At 38.7% G+C, this 17,083-nt stretch overlaps 1 protein-coding gene across 10 annotated transcripts in view; it reads right to left on the bottom strand.

Moving 5' to 3' along the window:
- Positions 1-17,083, bottom strand: part of Doa (CDC like kinase darkener of apricot) — a 40,637-nt gene that overhangs the window by 5,565 nt on the left and 17,989 nt on the right. For 6 of the 10 annotated variants that reach the window (XM_088256733.1, XM_088256729.1, XM_088256730.1 and 3 more), the window contains exons 2-7: positions 7,603-7,681; positions 6,704-6,770; positions 3,874-3,987; positions 2,933-3,023; positions 1,882-2,052; positions 438-567 (exon numbers count right to left, since the gene is read on the bottom strand). In XM_088256733.1, coding sequence (XP_088112859.1) covers positions 438-567; positions 1,882-2,052; positions 2,933-3,023; positions 3,874-3,987; positions 6,704-6,770; positions 7,603-7,681 — 652 coding nt within the window. Of the gene's footprint in view, positions 1-437; positions 568-1,881; positions 2,053-2,932; positions 3,024-3,873; positions 3,988-6,703; positions 6,771-7,602; positions 7,682-9,229; positions 10,603-17,083 lie in introns of those variants that run through there. The other 4 variants (XM_088256739.1, XM_088256736.1, XM_088256737.1 and 1 more) reach the window with 2 other exon arrangements.

Below are 17,083 nucleotides of genomic sequence, written 5' to 3'. Positions count from 1 at the left end.
TTATTTCCATAGTACAAAATTATGAATGCATAAAATTGGCAAAAGAAGATATTGAACATGATAAGTTTTTACTTTATAGTGCTTTTCGCACATACATATGGAAAGAGACAAAAAAATGTTCCGGATAAATAAAAAATAGATTCAAGATTCATGAAGGTGAGAGGTGGTGTGTACATTTTTGTGCATGATTTTAAAAATTAAATGAATAATAAAACAACGTAACCATAGACATCGAGTAGAGACACTCAGCAGTGTATAAATCACAGATTGTTTAACTTTTTGGATCCAGCCACCCCTAGAAGTAGGGACGCTCCCTCTCTCCTCCCCTCAGTAACATCCCCTTCTTGTAATTGGATATTGCACAAAGCCAAAGTGACCAGTCTCGCTTGTAACGGTACTGGTAACATTAGTAATAGTATACTGAACCTGTCACTTACCGAGTATGACCTCGGGCGCTCTGTAATGCCTCGTGGATACTATTGTACTGTGGTGTTCCATATCGAATGTGGCACTACCGAAATCTATCAGTCTTACGTCAGTTCTCTTCACTCTCCTGAAGTCACGTTTCTGGAAACATACAAAAGCCGGATATTAAAATAATGGAAGGAACAATTAACAGATATGATGGGAAATTATTAGTAAAGGTAGCAGTGAGACACTCGATGGTTTTCGATAGGAAATGATCTTTCTCAGACCATTGGCTTTTCTGTGATCTTGTGATACTCTCAGTATCACTATTAAATGTGTGCTGTTGCTTTTTGTAAATTTATTTTATTAAATAATCCATTTGAATTTTGGTTAAAGCCTTGACGATTCTTAAATTTGGTTGGTTGAAAAAGATTATTTCTTGGTAATACATAAAATGTTAGTTAATTAAGCCAATGATAATTCACAAATTGCAACTTTATGTATTAATTTTAAATCAAACACAGATTTTTTGAGTCTACTAAGTTAGTAGACTCAAAAAATCTGTGTTTGATTTAAAATTAATACATAAATTAAAATGGAGTTCTACAAATTAAACGCCAAGTCAATAAATAAATTGCAACTTTCATCATTTTCAAGGTTCCTAAATTTACTTTTTGTAGTGCTTTTTCCCAGTGATTCATAAATTCCTCAAAAAATATTTATACACTGTAATAATTCTAAATTCTCAGTTGGCATCTCCTGAATTTTTCTGAAAAACAGTGAATACAAACACAAAAAATTATGATTGTCTTGTCACCACATGTTTGCCAGTGTTATTTCCAAAATGTGATATGCAATCATTCCAATAATTGGAAAGTCATTTTGGAAATAACGTTTGCAAACAAATATGTGGTGACAAAACAATCAACAATCCAATTATTGGATGTTTTTCAACAATCCAATTATTGGATGTATCTTATAAAAGATTCTAGATCTTAGAATAAGCTGAGGTTGTTTTGGCGCTATTAACATTTTTTCCATAAATATATTGACAAAACTTAACATCAAAATACTTGACTTTGCACTTAAGAAAATATTCTGTTAAAATAAAAATATTTATTGACAATTTGTAATTAAATTGTTGGGTAATATATCCAAAATAAAACAAGGTTTGTTGGATTGAATTCTACATTTATTTATGTATATATGTTAATATGTGACGCGTTTCGTCTTCTTAGGACATTATCAAGCACAAAGAGTGTTTGATAATGTCCTAAGAAGACGAAACGCGTCACATATTAACATATACATAAATAAATGTAGAATTCAATCCAACAAACTTTTTTTTATTTTGGATATATTACCCAACAATTCAATATGGAATTCTACCAACTGTCTGCAGTTACAATAAATAATTTGTAATTAGTTTGTTTTTCCTTGCACTTTGAATAAGGCGAGTGGAGTGGGGCTCACCTTCTCGGGGTTGTAGTAGATGTCGTAGTCCGAGTTCACAAACAGGATGTTCTCCGGCTTGAGGTCGGTGTGCGTGAGCTGGTGCTCGTGCAGGAACAGCACGGCGTACATGAGCTGGTAGGAGATGTGCCTCACGTGCTCTATCGGGTAGCCCTGGTAGTTGTTGTCTTTCTGCAACCAAACACACACATACAGCACCACCGCACCCAACTGCTGCTGCCCTGTACAGCATTAGCATTAGCCAAACCATTTAACCACTATACTAAGAGACGGACATTTAAAATATCATTTTTTGACATATCAACATAGATGGATATGAAAGTCTGGGCAATTACGGGGTTACGACCATAGCAAATGCCCAGACTTCCTTATTCTTCATCATCTATATTAAGATGTCAAAATATAATATGAAAAATAACTCCTATAATTGGAGATAATCCAGATTTGTAAACAAGTATTTGGACACACTTAAAATGAAGCATTTAAGATAAATAAAAATATTCACTTCAAACCCTCATCCGCACCCGATGGTGCATAGGGCACTGCATCATATAAATGCAGTGTTATCGTGATCGTTAACATATGAAGAAAAGGTGATCAGCCCTCCGCTTCAGGTACCGGTGCAAGGTAATATTGAATAAATACGAGGGTGACAAAATCACTTATATTTATTCGACCCCCCTGGGAATCGAGCCCGGGACCTCTAGTACGGTAGCCCAGCGTGCTCACCACTACACTACAGAGGCAGACAATATTAAGAGTATTTATTAACAATAAATAAGTACTCTCCAATCACAAGAGCTTAGTCTCTTTTTTGGAGAGGCACAGCGTAATTTAGAATAACGTATTTTATAAATTAATATGTCTTGTTTATAAGTGAAAGTGCAATTTTTTTGCAAAAATATAAAAACAATTTTTTTTTATTACTCCTGTAAAATCTTGCCAAGGTAGGAAAAGTAGTCTTGATAATAAAATTTGTAACACAGAAAATCAAATTGAAGTATTTGCATATTTAATTCAAATAAAAGGAAATTTTAAAAATATAACTTACCAGAAAATCGAATACGCTGTGGCCTAACATTTCAAACGCTATACACATGTGTCCGTGGTACTCAAACCAGTCCAGCATCTTCACACAGAGGCTGAAAGGAAACAGATACAACATTTAGCTATTGGGAGATGCGGTCACCCGACCATAATATTTATCTCGGGACATTAAAAGTAGATAGACAAGCATCAAACACGGAATAGGGTGGTCTGAAAAACAATGCCGATTTTTTTACATCATTTGGCACCTTCTCAAAAGTAATAAATAATAATATCTAAACATATATACAAATAAAAAAATATACGACTGTCATGGACAGAAATACAAAAATTTCACGATCAACAAAATTCCCTATTTTACCAAAACACAGAACGATCCATGAATGAACTTGACTCAGATGTTTTCGTAAATAAATCCCGTTTGATTCAACTCTTCTTGTAAAATATATTTTATAATGATCCACAATAAAATCTTTAAATTATTTTGATAATTTCTTGAGTAGTTTTTATATATCTTATTGGGGATTGTATTTATTATTTACCTTGCTCATTATGTACAAGGTTTATAGATCATTGAGTAGATTTTTGTCTCATCTAATTAAATAAAGATGCTGTATTTAAATCTGTGTTGGGAATAGAAGAGATAAAAAATTTCATGACACGAAATTTACTATGATGTATATATTTTTATTTATTAAGGTGCTTGGTCAATAAAATCATTAATGATGACATTTTGATTGATTTGAGATTTTGACGATTAATCTTTTACGAAATCTAATTAATTTTACGAAAATGGCGCTATATAAGTTATCCAAATTTATTATTATTTTTAATCATCAGTGAGAAATAGCTTCAATTGGTGACATCAGTAGACATCAGTAGAAATCAGTTATATAATTTACTTCTTTTTAATAGACGATATATTTGTAAAATGGAAGTACTCACTGTTTGCTTTCAGGGTCTAATTCGGCTAATTTTTCTAGGACGATAATCTCCAGTTTAGCTGCATCATAATACTTCTCCACATTCTTGATTATCTTGAGAGCCATAGTGTGATTCCTGTACGAAATAACTGATATCAGTAATGGGCATTTCAAATATGTAAATCATATAATATGAAGACTATTCAACTAGGGTTGATAAGCCACATCTGACAAACTATGGGAAATTCGTGATTGTTCTCATTTAGACAGAAATCTATAGACAGTATGAATAGTAAAAGTATTTTAAGGAAAATTTAATTGCAATCAGAGTATCCTGTTCCAAGAAATAAGTTCAATCATACATTTATCTGTGGTAGTTGCATATCAGACACATTTCTCTTTTAGTGCCAAAGTTGCATTCATTTTTCAACTATCACATCTGTAAATGTGATATTTTTTTTCAATTCTCATCTACATAAAATTTCCTTCTCCATAGTCCAATGGTTAGTGCATTAAAAGCTACCATGTTAGAGGTCCCAGATTCGATTTCCAAGGGGCGTCAAAAAAAGTTGTGTTATCTCACTCTTATATTTACTTCATACTACCCTGGACTGGTGTACCTGAAGTGTAACACTGATCACCTTGCATTCATATAATTAATGATCAACATAACATAAAAGATATAGAATGGTATAATAAAAATTCTTCAGAAAGACTTAAGGTAAAGGTAAAATATTTTATTTTTGAAATTTGTTGTTCAATACATTTTTAAAGAAAAAGACACTTGTTTTATTTGTCGAAATAAAATCCTGAAAAATGTTATGCACAAAAATATTAATCCTGATCACTGTGGAGGGTCATTAAACACTGCCACTAATGAGTCATCATCAAATTGTTTCACACAAAAGTGTTTCTTTAGATAAGAGACCAGAAAAATGAGTCAGCTCTGGGTCTGGATTATATGACTGATTTCCAAGAAACCACATTCGCAATCTGTGGAGTTTAAGTGTAACTGACCGGGTAGAATGGAGACAGTGATATCAGTGTATAGGCCAGCGATCTCAGCTACACTTTTTACCTCCATTTTGGCATATTCATATTCACCTCGATCGCATACGCAATACCCTCTCCGCATCCCTGCATTTACTTGAGCACCTTTGAATTATCGATAATAAAGGAGACATCTCTTTGGTTTTCCGACTCTCACTAATCTCCTTGCTAAGAGAGGAATTACAGCATGGTACTTGAGTTTGTTTACGACTCATTATTTGTATTTAGCGACAGGTACTCAGTGACCAAAATACTCAGTACTCGCCATAATACTTAAATGATTTTACTACAGGGTACATAAAACTCAAGTGATGTTATTATAGGGCACATAAAACTCAAGACACTATAAAAACTAGTAACAAAATTTTTCATCACTTAAAAGAAAGAGTAGTAAAGCTAATTCAACGAATGTTTGTATTTTCACATCAAAATACAGAACATTTACACCAAATCACAGCTGTTTACAGTAAAAATTTCATTTTAGTTTCAATGAATGAACGGGAAAGGTATTTCTACCTGATTTAAAACGGTCCATCGATGCTTAAGGACGGGAAGGGTATTTTAACCTTCTGCGCCAGCCTTATTTCAAAATCAGAAAGGAAGGAATTACATATTTAATGTTTTTATATTAATATTATGTACCAATCTCTTCGTTAAGGTCTTGATTATATGTACATAAATCATCAAATCCCGCCAAATCGCCAGTGGTCCGCAGGCGTAAAATACACTTGTCCGAAATGTGTTAACAAGTGGGATAGTAAAATAGAATTGTGCGTGGCATACGTTTCAAATGTTGATATTCAATCTAAATAATAAGTTTTCAAATTAAAGGTTTGTTTATTGAATTAAAAGTTTGTTAAACTTAAATTAAAAGTTTGTTACAGTCACTCTGCAAAGTACAACCTTTTTATTTATATATTATTGCTCGAGAGGTTAATATTGTTGTTTCAAAGTTACAAACATATAAAAACAGGGGAATGAAAAATTTAGGCTACGAACAAAATCCAGGCAAAACATCAGTTTACAAAGAGAAGTTTGGGTTATCATTTTACACGAAATTATGTCGGTCACCAAGGACATTCATAACTCAAAGTTGCACGGAACTCTAATTCCAAAGGAAATGAATACATTTTTGTTTTTAGATTATTAGAGCGAAAATACAGAAAACACTACTAAATTGAATTATGTAACGAAATAAAATTATAATTAGACATAAATGCCAAGGATGATTGGCCAATCCCAAGTCTAACTTAATTACTTATTAGTTACTATAAAATCTGGCACAAGATCTTCCCGGCGTGTTATTTATTTTAGTACATTAAGAAAAATATTTAATATTTTTTTTATTAACATAACCTCAATTTTAGATTTCTTTGTCGTACTGGTACTCTTGTATCGTTCACTTTTAAATTTGCCTACAATACGACGAATAGTGAGTTAATCAACTTAATAATGTCATCCGTGAATTCACTTAAATTTCTCACAACATTCGCAAATGAGCACTTATTTTGATAAATAAATTAAACAATTTCTAAATGTTATTCAAGCGTGTATCTATCCATGATTAAATGGCATAACCTACTGAACAAAAACAACATAAGAAACATAAAAAAATAAAAATCAGTGTGGCCATTATAATAATTTAAAATTGTATCATTGCTATTGAAAAACCCCTCTTGTAAAGATAGTATTGAAATATTTTTTTGGGTTATGATTCAACCATAATGGTAGAATGGCAGCGACTTTGACCATCGGGCAATAGACCTAATAATATTATAAAGAATAAGAATAACAGCACTTACGTTTCCAAATCATTCACTTCCACGACCTTTCCGAACGTTCCCTCGCCGAGAGTCGTCAAGATTTTATCTGCAAGAGAACAGTCCGCACACGTTATTTACATGAAATGAACACATTCGTACCAGAGGTAGGGAGGATGTCTTGATCAAATAACTTGGTGATAAAACTAAACCAAAATAACAAAAATGTATATTGTACTTAGTAAAAACTTCAACTCGGGCTTGTCAAACACCTCCAAGTGGTTTATAATCCCAGAACATAATCGAAATGACTAATAACTCACTTTTTAGGTCAGATCTATTCTTGAATGAGTTCTAGTGACCCGTTTGCGGAGAAGTGAGGGAAGTGGGTATCACCAAATTATTGTGGAAACCAACGAGAGAACACAGTATTTATTTACCCCTGGTACGAATCATGGAATAAACACAACATACAATTTGCGAGAAATTATAATGTGCTAATCACAAGGACATTCTGTCATTAAAAGTAATCAACTCGGGGTATAATATCAACAGAGGCTGCATTTTTTTAAAAACAATCACTATTATATTTAAGAAAATTAAAATTTGAATGCTCACATTTATAAAACAAGTTTACTAAAAAATGGAAAATAATAATGTTGAAGTTGAACAAGAAAAAAAAAGCGGAATGTTGCAAATTGTTTCCCATTTTCTGATGGACAGGTCTACCCGCCCGATAGTTGAATCTAGCAACCGTTACAATTACGTCTGCCTAATGAAAGCTGCAAAACAGGAAACAAAAATGTCACTAGACAGAACGGATCACAGTACCGGTCTCGTGGAATCGGATTGGCGGGTATACGACATTTGTTTAATCTTTTGTGTGTTATTGATTATTTGTATTTTATAAATATTTATCTCAATTTGGTGAGGTCACGAACATCTGTCTCCCATAACGTATCCTGGCCAGTAGACGAGATGGCCGTCCGTGTCGTCCATGACCACTCTTCCTCGGGAGCTCTGTGGGCGGCGGCAGGTCGCGGCAGCAGGCGCAGGGCGCGGCGAGGTCACGGCGAGGCGAGGTCAGGTCGCAGGTCGCGCGCGCCGGGTACAGGTCACAGGCACACGGGTCGCATCACCGAGATCACCAGCGCACAATACGAGGTCGAGCGAGAGTACCCAACAATCAAACAAGGGAACGGTTGCCCGTCAGACATAGCTAACACAATGTTTCAGTCTTTCTAGTGGTGACAAGTGTGAAGTTACAGAGGGTCAACTGCCATCAGCAGCATGTGAGAACCATGCCGGGATGTGTGGATGACATTTAACAAAACAAATAACAGTCTCCTTCTTGTGTAGTGTGAGGTGTGGTCATTTGGTCATTTAGTCATACGGTCATTTGGTTACTGGTTATGAGTATGGTGGATTGTGTTCTTGTGATGTAATGAAATATATTATTGCTTTCACTATATGAAATTAGTACAATGTGTCACAGATCACATGAATTTAGAGAGAAAAAATAAATATTAAAAAGATTATGTAAATAAATTGTGAAAATAAACATGTAATGTCAAAAATAATTTTTTCTAGTAAATAAATAAACCAGGCGAAAAAAATATTTTCAACATTAAAAAAATACATAAAATAATTGCCACATTCATCAATACAAGGTAAACAGGGGTGTTTCGATACTCCCTTGCACCAGTTATTGACACTAGGTAAAATTATTGATAAATTTAAGTAAACATTATCTGATACTAGGCACAAATAGCGTCAATAACTGGTATCCTTACCCTACTTCATTTATATAAATTTTCAAAAATATGAAAATAAACATATTTATTTTGTAAAACTCTAACTATTGAAAAAAGATTACTAATAAAATGTGAAAATATTTAACTTTTTGTGTAAAATGAAATTCAATTGATTTTAAATTTAGTGTTGTCAAACAAAAACATTCATTCAGTGCACTAATAAAATTACTTTTAATCATAATATCCTACCAAAATTTCGCAATTCCAAAATGGTCATTGTGAGGATTTTTTTTCAAGCATAAAAAATAAATTAAAGTGATCACTGATTTAAATCACTCAGAAACGAAAGTAACAATCAAACGGAGCGCACAGCAGCCGATGTTCTTAGGTGACATCTCTGTTTATATTTACGCGGGGCTACTGGAATTCCCGAGACTGGGTCAAGGCTGTAGGGAAGACAAACTATCCGAACGATCCGCGGGGATTTGGGAACGGGCGTAAATTACCTTAAAAAAATACCTGAACAGTTGCATCAGGCAAAAGTTTTGAAAAAACATTTTGAAACGTCAACTCCGAAACTTGGGACAAGCTAAAACACAGATCCCGCGTCACGACTCGGAATAAAATCTACAACTAGAACTCTCCGCCATACCGGGCGAACTTCGTCACGAGCGAGGGTGACAATAATATTTCAGGTGGGTTCACCGACAATTAGCGAAACAACACGTCGGAATTCGATCAGGTTTGGTGCGTGTAACGTAGTAGTAATACGGAAGATAAAATTTCGCGCGTTGTTTGTTAGGGATCCACTTACGGGCGGCGTGGCCGCGTTGAGGTGCTTGGGGCGCGTGGGGCGCGCGGGGCGCGCGTCGGGCGGCGGCGGCGGGGGCGGTGCCGCGGGCGGCGGCGGCGGCGGCTCGGTCCGGCCGTACACCTCGTCCAGCGCCGAGTACTTCATGATGAGGCTCTGGATCTCCTTGCGCTTGGTCTCGCGCTCCAGCAGCGCGGGGTCGGCCGTGGGCGTGACCTCGTCGTCCTCCCGGTAGGCCACCTGCTGCTGCTGGCGGCGCGGCGGGCCCTCGCCCGACTCGGCGTCACGCAGCCGCAGCTGGCGCAGCCGCTCCGAGGTGGAGCTCTCCCCGGCCCGCGCGCTCCTGCCGGCGCGGACCCTGTACACGCTGTCGCGGTCCTTGCCCCGCGGCTGGTCCTCCCTCTCGGAGCGCCTCTGCTTGCGACTCTGGAAGGGCGTCTTGTCCCTGGTCTTCTCCCGCAGGGACGACGAGCTCGCGTAAGGGTACGTCTTCTCCCCGAAGACGGCCGTGGTCAGGCTCCTGACGAGCCCCTTGGGCGCGGGGGGCTCGAGGGTCCGGTCGCGATCCTCCTTCTCCTTCTCTCGCTTCCTGTGGGCGACCTTGTCCAGCACGGCGGAGTACTTGTCCTCGAGGCGGCTCCGCGTGGAGCCCAGCGCGGGCGAGGCGGGCCGCTCCCTCTCGGGCTCCGCCTCGCGGGCCGCCTGCCGGGGGGCGCTCGCCACGGGAGGCGATGGCCTGATGCGGGAGGGAGTCCGAGCGAAGGTCGACAGCGCCGGCCGAACATCTTCGGTTCGAGACCTGATCTTGAGCGACGCGCTAGTCGAGGCCGGTTCGCGACGACTTCTGGACGAAGAACTCGAATAAGGCAAGAGAGGCGATCTCTCGTCCAACCGAAGTCTATCGGTGACCGAGGAGTAGAAGTTGGGTCTCTCCTCGTACTTCCTCTCGTTTTCGTACCTCTTGACGCTGTTCAGCACCGAGTCTTTCTTCTGTTTGAGCAGTTTGAGGTCTTCGTTGGAGAAGACGGAGAGGTTAGCGTTGCGGTCGAGCTTCTCGGAGGGCACGCGGCGCGTGAGGCGGTGCAGCAGGCTGGAGCAGCTGTCCGAGAGCAGCTGCGTGACGGAGGCCGTGGAGGCGCGCGCGTAGCGGGAGCGGCGCGCGGCGGGCGCGGGCCGCGGCGCGTCCAGCGCGCGGGAACTCATGCGGGGAGCGGGCTTCTCACTATCGCGGAAAAATCCCGATTGGAAAACCATTTGGCGCGGGAACGGCGAGTCGGTGCCGGGCCTCCCTAGCGCCTGCAGGCCAGGAGGCCAGGGATGGAACTAAAGATACCGGCCGGGCCGCGGGTGCGGCGGGGGCGGGGCGCGGGGAGCGGGCGCGGGGAGCTTGCGCTGCCAAATATCGCGCCACTATAAATACCGGCAGCGCGCGGAGGGACGGAGAGGCGGAGGCCGCCGCGCCGCGCCGCGCCGCTGCCGGCGGCGGTGCACGGCGTCCATTCATCGCCGACGGACTCTAGCGCTCCAGCTCCAGCCTCTGCTCCCTACCACGAGCTTTATTCAAACATCCTCTAAACGTTTGCTTATGTTTTTTTTTAATCTACAGATGAATGGTATTATAAAAAAAACTGGGATACAACTAGGAGCTTATCGTTTTACGGAGCGTAAATTTAAAAAAAAAATTCGTTGTAAACGTGACGCAATCGAAGTAGGACAATGAGCTCGATAATACAAATATGTCTCATTTATTAATTGTCCGAGTGCTAATTCGCCAGCTATTCCTGGCGTCCGCCGAGTATTTTAGAGTGGCCTTTCGGATAATTTCCCCGCGGTCTGCCGAGAGCGGCCGGATGATCGGGAGTGCGGCGGTCACCTGTACCCCGTACACTGTACAGAGCACCGCATTACGCAATTCCACCGAGTGACATAATATACAGAACCGATGCACTCGGTGTCCACAGTCCAAACAGCAATCCAATATATCCCGATCTCGGTGTTGACTACCTGGGATGACTGGGATCGGGTGTTGCGGAAGTACTCGTAGATCGTGTACTTCTATTATTGCGATAAATAAAATGTCAGCATTTTACGAGGCAGTGCACTGTTGATGCGTTAAAAAGTATTATCTTAACAAGCCGACAATAATTGTCATCAATGGACAAATCGAAGCGTGTTAGAAGCTACCTCGGTACGACAATATAACCCAGCGTTGGGTAAATCGAAGATGCAAATTCCTTCGAGTAACCACTATTGCTGATCGCACCAGAAAAGTGACGCGAGATTCTTACGCTAAGTGATGTTTAACCAGCAACCTTACCTATTTTAAATGTATCACGTCTCAATAGACTAAATATACTATCGAAAGTTTGCAAACACTCCGGTGAAATTAAGCATCTATACAAAACTTCAATCTTCAAAACTGTCAATCATTGGTAGAACGGTAAATGTTACAGCGTATAAAAAAGTGATGACTCATATCAGCTAATGCCAGATCGTAAGCTCTGTAAATGTCCGGACTTCCATATTCACATATCAATAAACTTCCTTGTATAATAATAATATTTCGATTATTTATATAGCGTAATTTTCGTAAAATACTAACCTCAATACTATCGCGTGTACATCGAATTTTATATTGATGCTTTTTCTAAATAAATTAAAATCCGAAAACTTTTAATGTTAAATATTCTTGCACCTAGCGTTTTGTATGAATATATTTTATAATAAATAATATCCTGATGAAACTACAATTCAGTCGATTTACATCCAGCTGCATTTAAATTATTTTACATGACTATATATACGAATTTAATTAAACCCTAAATATAAGATCAAAAATCAATACATTACACTCCAAAGAAAAAAAGGAAGAAAATTAATATTGCTCGAAGGAGGTTTTGAATTTATAATTTATATTTAATGTTTCCCATCTCCCCTTTTCCTCCCTCCCGTCCCTCTTCCAGGTATTAATATTAAATTGCATACGTATGTGAAATTTTTTTAATGGAATGATACAAATACCTTTTTTTTAACTCATTGATAATGTAAATGTATTTATGTTACTGTTGTGTAAAATTTCCAAAATTATTTATAAAAAAAAATCGTCGAGATATGGAACAGCAAAGATTTAAATACACTCAAAATAGTGCGCCTAACTCAAATAGAAATATGTAAAAATAGCCAAAGGGAGAAATAACATGTTAGCAGTATCGGTCACGGAATATCGAGATGCTAGCGAGATCATTAGGTAAGATTAGATGACGAGGGAGAACCCATGTTATCGGTCGCTCTTGGATTTGATACTGTCACTGCTCGATACAGATTTCATCCGCCCACGTAATGTTACCATTACAGTGCGCCGTGCGTAGAGGCGACATTGGGAACAAACGCCTACTGAGTTACCGCGACCGCTCTGGCACGGCGACTACATGGACGAGCTGATTACAAATTTGATGGGCAGCATAATCGCGAATTCATTCACTCTGGACTAGTGTAATATAAACAATATGCTTGTAAAACTAAATACAACGCGATCGAATCGTTTGAAAGTGATTTCATAGTTGAAAACGTGCCTTATCGAATACGATTGAATCCGGAAATTTAGAAGAATCTAATACAACATTTTGAGATTAGATTTTTTAAAATTTTATTAATGTTTTATTGTACTTTTGACTTTCAATACGAGTAAACTGTATACACGCATGAAAAATTAATTGAAAATTAAATGTAAAAATGTCAACTGTATATTTTGTATTGAAGTATTAAAGTATTTTATATAGAAAGCTTAGTCCGGGAAAACACAAGCAGTTTGAAATTACTGCAATCAAGAGTCACTATCGATTTCAATACAAAAATCTTGCAATATTATCTACAATAGATACATACAAATACTTTTTATATAAGCTTGTAGGCTTTTGAGTTTAAACCATCTACATTCTACATCATAGGTGAACGTTGGAGAGATATTTTGCAGAATACTATAAGCCCTAGGAGACGGAATCGAGTACTGGAAAGTAGAAATATATTTGTATTCCTTCACCCCTCTATGTGAGAGAACATTCCGACAATTTCGTTTCCTGAATCGACGAAATATTTCAGTGCTAGACGAAAAAAGTTTGAGAATCTGTGATTTTTACTAACACTGAATAAAATTAAAAATAATAAAATAAGTATCGAAAGAAGAAACGGGGAATTAGATTATTTATCTATACTTATATATCTAAAGATTTTAAAGTGAGTCTAAGACAGCTCAAAAGTTTCTTCTAATTGGTGACATTTAAAAAAAGAAGTAATTGGAGCGAATCAAAAACAAGTCGTCATTTGTTTCCTGAACAAATTTGTTAGATCTTGACTGGGTATTATAATATCAAACGTTTACGCAAAATCTGGTCACGATTTTACTCGAAAAATAAAAATAATAAAAAAGTGACCAGGAGCCCAGGCGGATGAGAGAATGGAGACGCAAATTCGAAGGTGTCACCGCCGAATATATATTTAATGAGGTAATGAATAATCGTGTTCCCTTCTCTCTGCGCAGCCGACTCTTGGCAGCGACTCGGCTGAAGGTTTACGCGAGGAAGAAGACTGCTGACGTGCGGACGCTGTGTGTACACAACGCGAGCAACTAAACGTGTGTGCTTACAGGAGACACTGCAAATAAAGCGTCGGGAGTGTTACGTGCGACCGAGTGTGTAGTAGGCAGGAGGAAACGTACACAACACTGACTTATTGGATTGCATACTTTATCTATGTTCACAAAAATGATATGGAAAGGATTTTTAATGTCCGCCTCCGTGGTGAAATGGTTAGCGTGTTTAGCTACCGTGCTGGAAGTCCCGGGTTCGATTCCCAGGAGAGGGGGTGAAAATAAATATTAGTCATTTTAATTTTACTCTAATATTTATTTAATATTACCCTGGACTGATCCCTGAAGCGCAAGAGTGATCACCTGGCCTTCATGTAAGTAACGATCAAGATATTATTGCATCAATATGATGCAGTGCCCTATGCACCATCGGGTGCGGATAAGGGTAAGAAGAAGAAGGATAGTAAAAAATCGTTCGAAATGACCATTTTGGTTGAATAAAAAACTAATTTTGTTTGAAAATCGAAAAATAAAACTTATATATTTTTTAGCATTTAGCAATGTGATATACATATTGTCCAGTTTAAAGAAGTGTTCCTGTGTCTAATGTAGGTATATAAGGAACCGAATACTAGACGGATCTAACTGGGGTCAAAAGCTATCACTCAAGAAACAGATCGAAACGTGAACTGACTCACTCGAGACATCAAAGTGTTATGTTATTCAGACCTGAGCGATCGGTAGCGGATGTTGAAGTTCCTCTCCCTCCGGATCGAACACCGCCTCCACCATAGAGCCGAGGACCTTCAGCAAATATTTCCAATTGTAACCCTGCTCTTCGAGGAGTTTCAGGAAGCGTCGTATTGTCGACAGAGCTGAACTCACGGGGCCTATATAACCCATACCAATCGCGGTTAGAGAGCCGTCCGTGCGCCGTTCAGGCTGACTTTCCCGATCATTCGAAAGATTATGATTCTCTTCGTGTATATTTCTATATCGCAAAAGATTAGCGTTCTCGTCTAAAACCACCGAACGTTTCCCGGAATTGTCCCGTTTCTGCGAATCACTTTTCTGGATTTTTCTCTTCTCGGTAATCTTGTTAATGTTGGAATGTGACGTGCCATCGCACACACTGCAAGCCGAGGAGGAGCACATACTGACGGATGTTTCCTCTGGCAAACAGTCACCACTCCCAGAGAGCGCAGTCGGTCCAGACCACAGATACAACATACGCTGCACACACCAAAAAGGAAATAACATGATGCGCACTAAATATTTTGAATATATTTTTCTAAGTAATACTGAACAAGAATTAATACTGCGGCACACGCGACCGAGAGACAAAGTGGCAATTTTGACGAATCAACATCAACAATAAAGAAGCTACTGGCGATTTTCCGCCACAAAAGGTGTGCAAAGCTAAGAACATTGGCACGTGTCCTCTCGAATGGGTATTGTGTTCACGAATTCAACAGCTTTTTGCGTTGTCTGCACTCCGGGAACCATTGTTTACTAATGCAAATAAACCGAAGCGCACATACAAGCTCATTACGAACGAATAATGCTGCACCGCGACAAAGAGACAAACTGGCGGTTTTGGCGAATCAACATTTGATTGCGAATAAAGAAACTACTGGCGATTTCCGCCACAAAAGATGTACGATACGAAGAACATTGGCACGTGTCCACGTGTATCGTGTTTACGAATTCAACAGCTTTTTGCGTTGTCTGCACTCCGGAAATTACTAATGCCAAACACATCAAAGCGCACATTCAAAGCTCACGATGAACTCCGCAAAAGTATCGGCGCGCACAGACGGGGCGTTCAGTTTTTAACTAACGATTGTAGACACTGAATCAAACCGCTACTGATAAGGGAAGTATCGTGAACATCGCGTGTTACTCGGCACAATGATCGACTAACACTGGTCACCGGTCACCGGTCGCGGAACTGACTAGTACCGAGGTAATCGACTTTAGCCAAGCAGACAGTCATTTGCGGTGAAGCCGACGTAATGCCATACCATATATGAAATGTAAAGAGTTTAAATGCACAGAGTAGCGGGATAAGAGTCCCGACTATGACTTAAGGAAGCAACTGATAGACTGAAATAATGAGTCCGATAAGTCCATTCTACAGGCAAGAACAAAACAAATTAAATGAATGTGCAACATGACCAAATACTTGTTCACAAATCTGGATTATCTGCAATTGAGAGTTATTTTTTCACTTTATTTTTGACATCTCAACATAAATGATGAACTCTCTATCTCTCGCATAGTATGTTTCGAGTTTGATCAATAAATCTAGAGGTTTCAAGAATTTGAGTAGTGTGGTTGTCAATCATGGGTAGAATTGGTGAATGTTAAACGTGTGTAAAGTGACGTATGCCCAGTAAATGCCCAGACTTCCATATTCTTCCATATTCTAGAAATGAAACTGCACTAGTCGTCTTCACTAACACTAACAGTCGGTGCATCTCATAAGATACATTTTTTAAGTATGTAAGTAGCTATCTACAAGAGCATATTTACTATGGACCACAAACGAGGCTTTAAAACCAAACCTAACATTGATAAAGGCTCCCCTCTCACATCTTGTGAGATTGTAAACATTTGCATGCGGCGCGGTCTGCTACATAATATGAACACAGAGTAACACGTTTAGGAAATGTAAACAAATTGTAGAGGTATAATATTAGTCTGAAATATAAACCCCTACGGTGCTACTAGATCGTAAAATCTCGTCCGAAAAGTCTAGAGCAGTGGTTCTTAGCCTGGGTTCGGTGAGTCAGTCTCCCGGGTTCGGCGGAGGTCAAAACACACACCCGACTTATTCATATCCGATATATTCATTTATCCAATTGATCTAATATATTATTTGAAAGGAATACATATATCAATTTATCAACAAAAATAATACGAGAGCTCAAACGCTAAAACGATGCACGTCCTCCGAATCGTATTTTTTTTTTACTAGAATGAGACTTCAAATAAGTTAACAAATGTACTAGATCTATTGTCATAATGTGTCGTCAAATGTGATTTACGAAATCGGAGAATCACATAGAATAGAGAAGTGATAATTTAACGGCTACACAGCCGCCCAATAGTCGAATTGTAACTATGGTAAGTTAAAGCCGCGCATTTCGCTCACTCCTTTCAAGAATGTCATAAATCAAAAAAACTTGATTTTTCAGGACAACGTTTTTAAAGTTTAAACATATAATACAAAGTATTAAAAATATATCAAGCCACTTATTGAACTTTTT

This window comes from Brachycentrus maculatus, unplaced genomic scaffold (assembly GCF_059751285.1).
Source record: "Brachycentrus maculatus isolate JH-2025_06_01 unplaced genomic scaffold, ASM5975128v1 h1tg000065l, whole genome shotgun sequence".
In the NCBI taxonomy this organism is placed as follows: domain Eukaryota; kingdom Metazoa; phylum Arthropoda; class Insecta; order Trichoptera; family Brachycentridae; genus Brachycentrus; species Brachycentrus maculatus.
This window is presented reverse-complemented; position numbering and strand designations above follow the sequence as displayed.